Raw genomic sequence first — 13,014 nt, forward strand, 5'->3', positions numbered from 1 at the left:
CTTAAGGGCAGTGTGCTGGCTGCCAATGCTTAGGGCCTAAAGGAGACTCTTCAGTACTGAAGCAGCAGCAGGATGCCCATTAGAGGTGAGTGAGGGAGAGGGTGCCCCAATTTTTTAAAATCTAAAATAAAAAGAGTCTTTTGCAGCTGGATCACCATTGTGCTTGGAAAGAGTGGGTGTTCCTGCGACAGTTGCTGAAGTCAGGAAGGCAGTGAGGGCTTCCGTTGCTGCCTGGAGCACTGGCCTCATGGTCTGCCACCTTCATGTAGGTGCCATGTCTCCCACTGCCCTCGAGGCCAACTGCAAACTCCCATACAGCCATTGACAATAGGCCTTTGCTCACCTTAATTGGCTACCCACAGCTTGTGGGCAGGTAGCCCTGCCGCTACCCCATCCCGCCTTCATCCCACTCCCAGGCCATTTTCTTGGAGCTGGCACGCCAGCCGGTGGCACAAAATTCCACACTTGCCCCCACCCCGCCCCCTCCGCTCTTTGTGCCCACCCCCCCCAAATATTGAATGCATTCTGGTTAATATTGAACACCTGATATTTCACAATTAATACATTTTTAATCTATAGAAAAGTAAAAGAAATAACATTTGAATTTCCAACAAATCAATCAAGCCAACACATAGGAAAAGTACCCCAGCAGTCACACTCCCACTCTTCCCCTCTTCATTGCCATCCATCTTCTCCACATTGCCTTTTTTAAAAATTCATTCATGGGATGTGGGCGTCACTAGCTAGGCCAGCATTTATTGCCCACTCCTAATTGCCCTTGTTCAGAGGGCATTTAAGGTCAACCACACTGCTGTGGGCCTGGAGTCACATGTAGGCCAGGCCAGGTAAGGATGACAGATTCCCTTCCCTAAAGGGCATTAGTGAGCCAGAGGGATTTTTATGACAATTGATACATGGTCATCATCAGACTTTCATTCCAGGTTATTTTTTATATTGAATTCAGGTTTCACCATCTGCTGTGGCGGGATCCAAACTCAGGTCCCCAGACCATTACCCTGGGTCCCTGGATTACTAGTCCAGTGACAATGCCACTATGCAAACCACCTCCCCCCATTTTACCCAAGTGGCCCTGATCCCCAAAATTCCAGCTCTTGCATTTTTGTCGTGTCTTTACATTTTCCAGGGTAAAAAGAATAAATTAAGCCACAAGCTTTGCTGATAAAGACCGTGGTTCTACTTCATTACTAGGATACGTTTGGTCATGCCAGAGTGCCAACAACACCCTAGTTATCCCACAGGCTATAAATGGTGTTCCTTGTCTCAGGAGAAACTATGAAATTTGTACTGCCACACATGCAGAGCACGACTGCTGAGAATGTGGTTCGGATCCCCATTCTCTTAAAATATTTTTCAAAACTCTGCATAAGTTTAACAAGTCCCACTTCACTGCCTGGCCACTTTTAAATGCTGCATTGGAGTTGTTCACCAGACAATCTTAAGTCCAATTAGTGTGAGACATTATCCTGAGGTTGTCCCAAAATGCTGCTTTCTGCAATCCAACCAGGACTGATTTCAAGACCATAAATTCAATTATTTGTCCGTGAGCAGCAGAAACTCTGAAAGTGATAGCACACCTGCCCTCAAAAAAGTAACATGCTATTGGTGAGAGGCGAGAATGATCAGAACTTTGCAGAGGTTGATTTGCCAAGCATAGTGCACTTTATAGGACCTCCTCTCACTGTTGTCATTGGTAAAAGGGTCTGATATATGTTCACTTTACATTACATTACAGTTATCCCTGTAACCTCATTTCATAAAACTATTCTGTTATGCCAAGCGATATCAAATCTATTCTATTAATACTGTGCTAGGTCTGATCCTAAAAGTGCTTCCTATCAGCATAGAAACAGTGTTTTCCCATACCTGGGACCGTCCTTGTCTCAAAAGCAGTTCACCTTGAGTTATCTGACAGGCCATTTCTTGCTGGCTTTCCTCATTTGCCACCTTCAGAAAGCCTGGTGCAGTGTGTTTGGGTCACCAGAAGGTGTACTCATCAATTAAATATATGACGGTATTTTGCGTTGGATGAACTAATATGTCAAGGAGATGGGCAGGACCTCATGTTTGGGCTTTTGACAAATCAGCAAATGTTTAATCTCAAGATGTGCAGGTTCTCATAAATAATGCAGCGATTACTGAGACAGAACTCTGACTGTGTGAATGTTTTCCCAGTGAGTGTGGTCAGGGGAAAAAAAATAGCTAAATTACTTCCTTTTCAGTTGCTTCCTCAAGAGACCACTTTTCCATAATATAGTTTTATATTCTCGGAAAAACTAACAAAGAAACCCTTGATATGATCATTCTTTGGAAAGAAAATAATATTTTGGCCTCTTGTGGTTTATAGTAATTTGACACACTTGCAGTGATAATGGCTGCCATTTTACCCAGCATTTCCAATTCTTTTTTGCACTTTATTTCTCTGTTGCTCAATGCAGAAATTCGTTATTTGTGAAGATACCTCAGTGAAATTTGTATTTGCAAAATCAGTTGTATTTTCTGAACCCAAGCCAATGCATGAGGAAATAATGGAAAACTTGAGATCTGCAATACTGTCCTTCATAGAATCCTTTGCTTTAATGATTCCTTCAGCCTGGACTCAGTGAGAGCAGGTTTTGTGTGCAACAAGGGATCTGTGGACCTGGGAATGGCGAAGAAATTGCAGTGATATGTGTGTGCTATATGTAAATGTGTCTGTGCAGGCTCTCTCTCCATCACTCAAATGGTGAGTGCGAGATCTGAAGGCTGGAGCATGGGAGTTGTTTTTAGGCAGTCGACCGTATCGCAATCATGAGAGGAAGTGTCAACAAGGTCAATGGAATGTCCTAGTGAAATAGTGAAATAGCACTTCGGTTAGCATTACATAAATGAAAGTCCATTTGACCCCTGATTCTAAACTAAAGGATCATTCAAAAGATGAAGAGGGTGGGCACAGGACTTGAGTTTCTATCCTTTGCTATCTTACCCTGTCCCGTTGTATAGTATCCACAAAAATACGTAATGCACCTTTTTCAAAATGATATACTTAAAATGAGCTTATTGGATGAAGCATAGTGAGTAAATAACTATACCTTAATCATCACCATGCAAGTTGGAGGCTTGGGTTGAGTACTAAAGAAACTGATTTCCAGTCTTTTGAACAAAACATATCTGTTGAATCCCACGACATTTGGAGATTTAAGAAATACATAACTATGAGTTCAAGGCACAATACTGTAAGCTTTAACATATATGGTTGAAAGACACTAGAAATTTTATGTTGCAGTTTAAATTCTCAAAACTGGAACTGATTTTCTGATATTGTGAATCACAATGATACAGATTGTCTCCATTTTCACTTGGGTCAGATACTTGGGACTTGATTTTTTTTTGCACCTGATGGGGTTGGCATCAGAGGAGGGTGGACATTAAATATAGTGCCACCAATTCCCTGGCTCCATCCTTCTCCCGGGGCATTTTCCCACGCTCATATGGTGGATAGCTGGTTAAAGTAGTTAAGGCCTATGAATGGAGGCCGACTGAGATTTTCCAGTTGGCTTCCAGGTTCCCGCAGGCAGTAAGAGCCAGTTTAATTGCCTGGAAGTGGCCTCCCAGAAGCAGACAAGATTCCAGCGCTCCAGGCAGGCTCTAGACAGCGGTGGCTTGGCTGCAAAACCCTTTTTGTTACAAGTTCAAAACAGTGAAGAGAGGGCAATCTGCTCCATTTTGAAGCACCCTCTCCATTACTGACCACCATCACAGCCTACAGCTGCTTTCAAGCTGGAAGGCCTCTGACTGGCCCTCCAGCATCGAGAGTGTGTGCCCCCTGCCGCTGCACCCCCCCCACCAACCTCTTGGCCAATAATTGGTCGCTTTGGGGAATATCAGTGAGGGACTGTCTTCCACACAGTGCGGGCTTCTGATCCACAGTTCAACCTGATGGCAGGGTTCAGAAACCCACAGGGAAAATCCTGCCCTTGGTCTTGGCTTCATGTGTGTCGCAGGAAATCAACTAGTGAACAGTCAAAAATCTTCCTGTCCAGAAACCTTAGAGCTAATTTTAACTTTCAACAGTGGTTGAGAGCAGGTTGTTCATCTGTTATACGCTCCACCTGGCACAAACAGAATGTGCCCAATGGGTGGACAATCCGCTACTTTTCATTTTCCACCAATGCCAATCAGCTCTCTTATTGTTTTTGTCATGATCTTTGTTAATATTTATAATGATAATTTCCATGGGTCATGGATTCAAGAGACTTGAACACATAATGGGCAGAATTTTCTGCCTGCCGGGCGGGTGGGCCTGACTCAATCCCCGGCGGGAGAGCAGGCCCTGCCACCATTTTAAGTGGGCGGGCCAATCAAGGCCAGCCCAGCGTGACACCCGGTGGGAAGCGCAATGTGCTTCCTGTGCGGGCAGGGGGGGATTCCCCAAATGCAAGAGTGCGCTCTTTCACGCATGCGCACGAAAGAGCGCACATCTCCCTGAGGCTAAGTGCTGCCTCAGGGAGATCGCTGACAGCTGTATAAACTTTAAAAATAGAAAAATAAAAAAATCCTTAACATGTCCCCCTCAATGTGACAATGTCACACGAGATGGGACATGTTAATAAATTTCACTGAAACTTTAATAAACTTTTTTAAACCCTACATGAAACCTCATCCCACCGGTGGATGAGGTTTCATGTTTTTTAAGAAGCCCGCTGGGGCTCCTGGCCTGTCCGCCAACCTTAAGGTTGGACGGGCAGGGCCTTTAATTGTTTCAATTATCCTGTCAATGACCTCAATTGGCCATTGACAGGTCGGTGGGCCTGCAGCTGATTTCGCTGTGCCCCCGCCTTCCTGAAGATTTAAATGGGGCGGGATGACGTCAAGGGTTCTGCCCGACGTCATCCCGCGTCGGCGAGCAGGCCCCGCCCCCCTGTTCGCCGACGGTAAAATCCTGCCCATAACCTTCAATGAAGCACTGAGGGAAAGCTTCACTGTCAGAGGTGGCACCTTTCTGATAAGCCATGAACCATGTGACCCAACATTCCAGCTTCCTAGATCCTGAGATGCTATTCGAAGTGAGGTTAGAACCCAGCATCCATTCAATTACTGCCAAAACCCGATTAAACCAATGCTGATGAATTAGACCCCCTGATGATAGGATTGAACAAATAATCCTTTCTTATAAAACTTCCAGCTCATTGTGGATAACATCAGGGGAAACTTTCTGTTCCACAGCATTGCTTACCATGAGTTAAAGGTTACAATGTTGCAAATGGCAAGGGCTCTGAATTGAAGGAAGAGTTTGGAAAGAAGTTTTTAAGAGATTGAATGTATTTTTTTGATTGATTTTCTTTATCCACTCCAGGTAAATTAATAAATCATTACCATGGTTACATAGATAAATCCCCCCCTCTATAATCATTATTTTCAAATTTGTGGTATAAACAAATGGCAACTGCAACAGCCACTGACAAATATATTCTAAAGATACATTATAAACATACAACTGAGTAACCACTTGCAAATATATTATAAACCATAGAGCTTCCACTTCAAAATTTGCCACTTGCCTAAGATGCCGCAAACAGCTCTCGGCTATTGTAACCAAACTTACTCTTTCCAGGAAAACTACCTCAGAAAAAATTGGTCAGTTTATGTTTTGCTTTGATGAAAATAACTAAGGGAGGAATAGGAAGGTAAATTTAATCAGCATTTCTGGAGTACGCTTTGCTGGTTGGGAATAGGAATTGGAGAATTGGTACTATAGTGTTTATCGCCTTGTCTCCAATCTGGGCTTCCACCTCGCAAAACATCACTCTGAGGGTGCAGCCTTGCAGAATTTTCCATACCAAGTAAACATATGGCGACTTTAACAAACATTAATTGCACAAAAGCAACCACTTGTGTATCGCTATCGATTTATATAACTCAGAAAAATTTAAGAACATCATAGTTTACCTCATAGATCTCTGGGCTTTTTCACTCCAATGCAAGGAGCAAGCTAACTGCTTTCTGGAGCCAAGATGAAAAGAGGAGGAACTTAAACATGATTGACAAGGAAAATAGCCAAACAGGAAACATCAAGGGATTTACATAAAAAAGATAGCAAAGCCCAACTAAATATTTTAAGACCCAATTAAGGATTTCAAACTGAGCTTTAAGTTTGCAAAACAATTTGGCAACATCTGGATGTGATTTCATTGCTACAACTTCTTTCATAAATGTTGTTGTCTGCCAATTTGCACCTTCTTGAATATTTTGATGAGTGGTTTTCACTTGCTGCCTGCTGACTGATACCATGCTTACCTGTTCAGGTGTGATTTGGTGCTGTCTTAGGAATATGGAATCTGATCCAATCAGGTGCAAGTGTGACAGAAAACTTGATATGATGCTTGTGATATGGTGGAAACAGGCATGCATTGAAGGAACAATTAAGTAAAATGTGTTTGTAAAATGTTAATTTTATGAAAGTACCTATTCTTTTGCAAATATTGCATTAATCAGTGTTAAATAAAACTTGTGTTTCTTTTGCAGGCTTTAGGAAATCTTTACTTTCTTCATGAGTCTTTGAAAAATACCTATCAGTTTGATTTTAAAGGTAACCTTTGCATACTACTTATTATAAGATTACAAATAGTGGGCCCAATTCTATATTCACCATTAAAGTTAATGTGTTGTACTTGGCACTGGATTAAGTGTCTTTAAGCTTATGTTTACTTATGGCACATTTGACTCATTGCTTAATATCATGAAATGCTTAAAGCACAAGTAAGTTACATTGTTCACGTACATTCATGAACTTTTAAAAATATATATATTCACAGGCTGTGGGCATCACTGGCAAGGCCAGCATTTATTGGCCATCCCTAACTGCCCTTAAAAAGGTGGTGGTGAACCACCTTCTTGAATACAACTACATGGTTTGCTAGGCCATTTCAGAGGGTAGTTAATTTCGACCATATTGCTGTGGGTCTGGAGTCACATAGAAGCCACACGGGTTAAGACAGCAAATATCCTTCCCTAAAGGAAATTAATGAGCCAGGCATGTTTTTATGACAATCTCTGCCTTCATAGCCATCATTACTGATACTAGCTTTTAAATCCAGATTTAATTAATCAATTGAATTTAAATTCCCAGCTACCATGGTGGGCTTTAAACTCGTTAAACTTTGGATCATTAATCCAGGTTTACTACTCCGTTAGCATAAACACTAAGCCACCGTACCCCGGAACGTACTTGTATTTTATGCAACAAAATTCTGAGCGTACAGAATTATTTTTTAAATGAGTAAACTGACTCCCTGGACTTCTTGCCTAGTAGGGATTACAAAAACAAAAATACCTGGAAAAACTCAGCAGGTCTGGCAGCATCTGTGGAAAGGAGCTCAGTTAATGTTTCGAGTCCGCATGACTCTTCAACAGAACTAAAGAAAAATAGAAAAGGGGTGAAATATAAGCTGGTTTATGGGGGGCGGGGGGGGGTGGGTGGTTGGGACAAGAAGAGCTGGATAGAGGGCCAGTGATAGGTGGAGATAACCAAAAGATGTCACAGACAAAAGGACAAAGATGTGTTGAAGGTGGTGATATTATCTGAGGAATGTGCTAATTAAGGGTAGAGAGCAGGACCAGCAAGGTACAGATAGCCCTAGTGGGGGTGGGGTGGGGTGAAGGAATCGAAAAAGGCTGAAAGGTAGAGATAAAACAATGGATGGAAATACATTTAAAAATAATGGAAATAGGTGGGAAAAGAAAAATCTATATAAATTAAGGCTTTTTCCACAAAAAAATTTAATTGAAAACAAAGCCTTTCCTTGAGGTGTAAGGGAGGTGCCTTAATCTACAAAGCATCAGGAATGAAGAACATTTGTGGCATTACAAAAAGCATTAGGTTGCACAATTATATAAATACTTGCATTTCGTTTTAAAGTGTTACATGCCCTGCCCTTATTCCATAGTGTAACATTTTCCTGACTGTAAAATTAAGTTATTTAGTGTTAGTTTAATTTCTTTTGTCACTGAAATATATTTAGGCTATTGAACACAGTGTAGATTTGAATTTACTGTATTGCCCCTTCTATATTAAATTATCATATTCAGGAAATTATGGATATTTACTTTTATTGCTCTATTGATTTAGGAATAATCTTTGAACGGATTATTGATACAGACAGAATTGACTTCTGATTCGCTCCCAGCAGATAGAACTGCAGATCAAGACCCAGTATTTGACTGTATGGTTGTGTTGCAAAACGTGCAAGTTCTCCAGTTCATTGTTGGTGTTTAGAATAAAATCAATTCTGAATGTTAGTTACCTCCCATTCACTACAGTCTCTTACGTGAGATCACATTTTGTGTCATCATGTATTTACCCTACTGTAACCTTTCATAATCTTGAAGGCCTCGGAAGAAGTCTTGCCTCTGCGGACGAGAGCGAGAAGCAGCCCTGCTCCAGCCGCCAGCAGGGCCCTGGGGTGACAGCCAATTAATCAGAGGGTCGACAGCTCAGCAGCCACAGCAATGCCACCATGAGGGGTAGTGCCTTGGGTATGAGGATGACCATTGTTGGTGAGGGCCTCTCCATGGGAACACCCATTATAGAGCCACTCTCCATGGGAACCTGCTGGTCTCCCTACATGATGGCAGACCCTCCTAATGGAGTCAAATTGCCTATGGGGGCAGGAAGTGGCCCTTAATTGGACCATTAAGAGGCTCAGTTGGTCACCCAGAGGGCGGCTGCACCACCAAGGTTCTCGCTGCTGGCTATATGCCATTGTAGCGGGAAGATGTTGGATTCCTCTCCTGATGCCTTTCCCTGTCATATTGCCATACTTCACGTTTCCCAGCCTGTCACCAATGGGCTGGGAAAATTCAGCCTGAAGACTTATATCAAAGTGTCCCTTAGCCTGTTCAACCTTTTAAGGAAATGTTCTGATTTCTCAAGTCCCTCTTGATAATAGTAATTCTCAATCCACGGTAACATCCTAGTGAACCTAGAAACAAAACCAAGTATTTGTTTGTCCTTTTTATTGGCAGATCTACTGAGGCTGCCAACAAATAACTTGTGCATCTGTAAAACAACTCCCCTCTGTACCACAGGAGGTCTCCTAGTGGACAATTTAAATTTCATCACATTAATAGTTAAACCTAATTGTGAAATTCCAAAACTTGAGTTGCTTAAATTCTCACTAACTGTATATAGTTCAGACATTCATATCACCATAATTTTTTTTATGGCACAGAAGGAGATCAGTTGGCTCCAATATCCATTGGAAAGCCCATTTCCCTGCCCTTTCTCTATCACCTTTTCTATTTCATTCATTTATCTACTTCTCTTTGAGCACTTTCCTCCCACCTCATATCACCATTCCTCATGCTTTCCCAGGCCAGATTCTCTTCAGTCCATAACTCACAGCACCAGCTCCAGCTGCCTTAATGCACCTCACCTTTAAACGATTCTAACCAGTCACGATATTGACCGCCTGTTGTGTATCCAGCCAATCAACAGTGTTGTTAGCACTAGCTAGATGTTGAAATCATTGAAATGAGAAAGCAGCAGAAAGTTGGCCTGCAGCCTACATTACAATCAATAGGTGCAAGTTAATTGCACATCACAATCACTGTGCTTCTTTTTGGGGGCTATTCAACTTAGCTTCCTTAGTCTTTCATCTGTACAATATTTGAGCCAATCATAATTTGCTTCCCAGGATGTGATGTGTAAAGTATGCTGCTGGAAGTGTAATGGCCTCTTTTAAGGCCTGATACCCGATTTGTTGCATGCCACATACACTATCTGTTTTCTGTACTAATTTATCTCGGAGGAAGTGAATATCACCACAAGGGTTGCCCAGACTTCAAGGAAGGAAAAACCAAACTTGTAGCTTAAAATAAAACCAATCCTACCCAGGGGAAGTTTCCTCATTGCTCCTCCACCACTGCTGTAACTTTGGCAGAAATTCCTTTTGTGCATGTAAATGGGGTGCCCATTGACTTTGTGCCGAAGTTACAGCAGATGCATGGAAGAGGTTTGGAGGAAGTTCTTGTGATTGTGAAAAGGAAATTTCTCCTCTAACTCTGCAGTTGCAGAGAATTTCCTTTAACAGTAAAAAAGATTATATCAAGAGTGTTAACATTTGTTAAAGCCAGGATCTATGAGAGAATGTATGAAGCTGATTCGAACTAAATATACAGAATGTTACTTACAAACACCTTCATTTATTATAAAAGATTCTTTAGCACCAGGCATAGCTATAGGCAACTCGCAGAATCAGTGAAAAATGTTCTATTGAGAATAACCAGTCATACTGTTCTTAATAAAACAGCTATTTGTTAGATGAAACTTATGTTATGTGTTTTCTTTTCTTTAAGCTAAAAAGTACAAAAAAGTAACAGGTAAAGAAATCTACTCAGAAACGTTAGAAAGCACACCTATGCTGGAAAAGGAGAAATTTCCACAAGATTACTTTCCTGAGGTAAGTTGTACAGTCTTTTGCAACACATAATGCACAAAGTTAAATTGTAAAATTGTAAAGGTTCCTGTACATCTGGGAAATCGCTATTCAACAGTCTGTCAAATAGGATAGATGCATGAAAATGATTTGCTGAGCAAGTTTGGCAAGAGATTAGGGGTAGATCACTTATGCTCTTCTTGCCATCATTCTGTGAATTAGTTTTATTTTTAAGTTATGAGTTTTATAAGATTATTATATTTTGGGACTGTAGTTTTAAATTTAGGATAAATAAAGGGGGTCATATGAACTGTTCTGAACTCTACCTGACATTAAGCATGGGTGGTTTGATTTTAGAGATCAAAGGAAGGCTTAGATAGTTTTACAGAGAAGAAGGTGCAAGGTATTTGCGCTTGGAGATAATGGCAACAGTCTCTGGGTTTACACTAAGAAGACTCTGAGTCTCCCTAAGTCCCAGAAAGGTGTTGAAGGTACCGGGTTGTAAACTGTTCTGCTGTAGACTGTCCATTTACTTCTAAGAGGAACGGGAGTTGGGATCAAAGAAAGCTAATCAACATTTCTACCTGAATGCAAGGTTAATGTATTTCACCTTGCCATGGGGACAAGGACAGAGGAAGCCATTTTGGAGATCAGGTTACAGACTTCCCTACAAATCAATGAATATCATCAGACAGACAACAGAGGTTATCAGAGAGAAAAGGCTATTTGACTTTGTGAACTAACACAGCCAAATACGGGAGGGAGGTGGTCTCTTGTCAAAGAAATACATCCTGCAGCCTTCTATGATTTGAGGGAGATATGTCCTGGCATAGCCATGAAGAAGAAGAATTATCAGAACAGGCATTACTGCTGGTGGTGGATCCAAGGAAACTCTTCAAAAACTGAGGAAAGTGCCTGAAGGGGGTCTCTCGAAAAGACTACTCAGCGAAGCGGGGATATGGGAACCCATTGGAAGCTTGGAGCAACTGTGGACTGTTTGCTAAAAGGACTGTAATTCTGTGGAAAGTGCGATGGGTGATCAATCTAAATATATAAAAGGGGAATGTTCCTTTCTGTAGTTTAATGTATAAGTTACCTACAAAAAAGAAAATAGTTGATAGGCAATAGTTTTTTTTAGTCATTTGTTACAGTGAAAGTTTTAAAATGTGAAATCTTGCTATGTCACTCTTTCAGTTAGTGACTGGAAGTTCAAATCATTTTTAAAAGCTATCGGTCTCTATGGACATCGTAACATAATTTATCTCACAACTCCTAATTCTGCTGTGTTAGTTTGGACACTGAAGAACAGTAATAATAAAAATAACAGTAACAGTAAAAGTGTTTTTAAAAAAACTGATGACGCTTGAGACCACAGTGACCTGAGGTCATCTGACATAATAAACATTACTTCTGGGTCATGAAATAACTCACAGCAGCATAACTGGACAGACCACATGTGTGATAACATGCGTACATAGTGCATACAAAGACAGTATTTGTTTCTTTGCTTATATCCTTGCTTCTGCTCTGGCTAATTGAAACCTGGAGTAGACATGCTTCAATAATTTAGGCTCAGTATCCTTTCCCTGCCAATTAAGTTTTTGCAAAGCTTCCCCATTATGCTTTTAAAAATGTCCCAAAATCTCTTGCATCATTTTAAAGTACTATATAAATCAAAACCTGTCCTATTATGGTTGATAATTTAATATTGCTTTCAATGATGTAAATAAGACAGAATAATTGTAACTGGTAAATATATCAGACAGAGTACACCGCTCTCCATCTTAGTAATAACCTGTTCCATTCTGCAACTGACAGATATGCAAACGATCCTCTCAATTGGTTTAAGACTGATTTCTTTCTCTTTATTACTGCTGCTTAAAGATGATCTAAAAGTAATTACATTGATTGAGGTATAATGCAATCCAAAATAATTACAATTCACTGCATATAAAACTAACAAAACTTTTCATGGTGATTTATTGTACCTCTTGGCTGTATATGAATCTCAAATGATGCCTTTGGGACCAGCACTTGAGATAATGTTAGGCTATTTAAAAAGAACAGATTTGTGTAGTCTATCAGACCTGAATAATTTTTGCCGGTAGTGAGAAATTGGTGGTTATCATACATCATGGATACTGCTCAAAGCTCTTATGAAAGATGAATTAATTTCACTAATGCTTTAATGTGAACCTTTCGTGAACAAAGCTGTACAGGGATAACCTTGTAGGGGTCCCTAGTTTCTCAATAATGATTTATGTCATCTTTTAATAAAGGAAACAGCCTGTATATAATCCATCTGCTGTGCAAAGAAGGGATACTGACTTGCACTACATGGGATTTTTCACGTTCATTTTTATTTAACACTGCAGACTGATGAAAGGCTTCACCGAAGACGAATATAAGCCCAGTTTACACTCAGTGTTGCTAAATTGATCGGTAATTCCAGCTTTAAATTATACCAAACCCCCTCCCCACCCCCCTCAGTAACTGCCATCAAAAAGATGGATTACTATGAAGAGAGCTACTGAAAGTACTGAAAAAAACATTTGTGGGGCCATTTCTTTGCATCAACTTT

At 40.8% G+C, this 13,014-nt stretch overlaps 1 protein-coding gene across 2 annotated transcripts in view; it reads left to right on the forward strand.

Moving 5' to 3' along the window:
- inpp5a (inositol polyphosphate-5-phosphatase A) overlaps nt 1-13,014 on the forward strand; it is a 571,171-nt gene that overhangs the window by 356,084 nt on the left and 202,073 nt on the right. For both annotated transcript variants that reach the window (XM_078564917.1, XM_078564916.1), the window contains exons 5-6: nt 6,523-6,586; nt 10,354-10,457. In XM_078564917.1, coding sequence (XP_078421043.1) covers nt 6,523-6,586; nt 10,354-10,457 — 168 coding nt within the window. The remainder of the gene's footprint in view (nt 1-6,522; nt 6,587-10,353; nt 10,458-13,014) is intronic.

The sequence above is a fragment of the Cetorhinus maximus genome, chromosome 20 (assembly GCF_964194155.1).
Source record: "Cetorhinus maximus chromosome 20, sCetMax3.hap1.1, whole genome shotgun sequence".
NCBI lineage: Eukaryota > Metazoa > Chordata > Chondrichthyes > Lamniformes > Cetorhinidae > Cetorhinus > Cetorhinus maximus.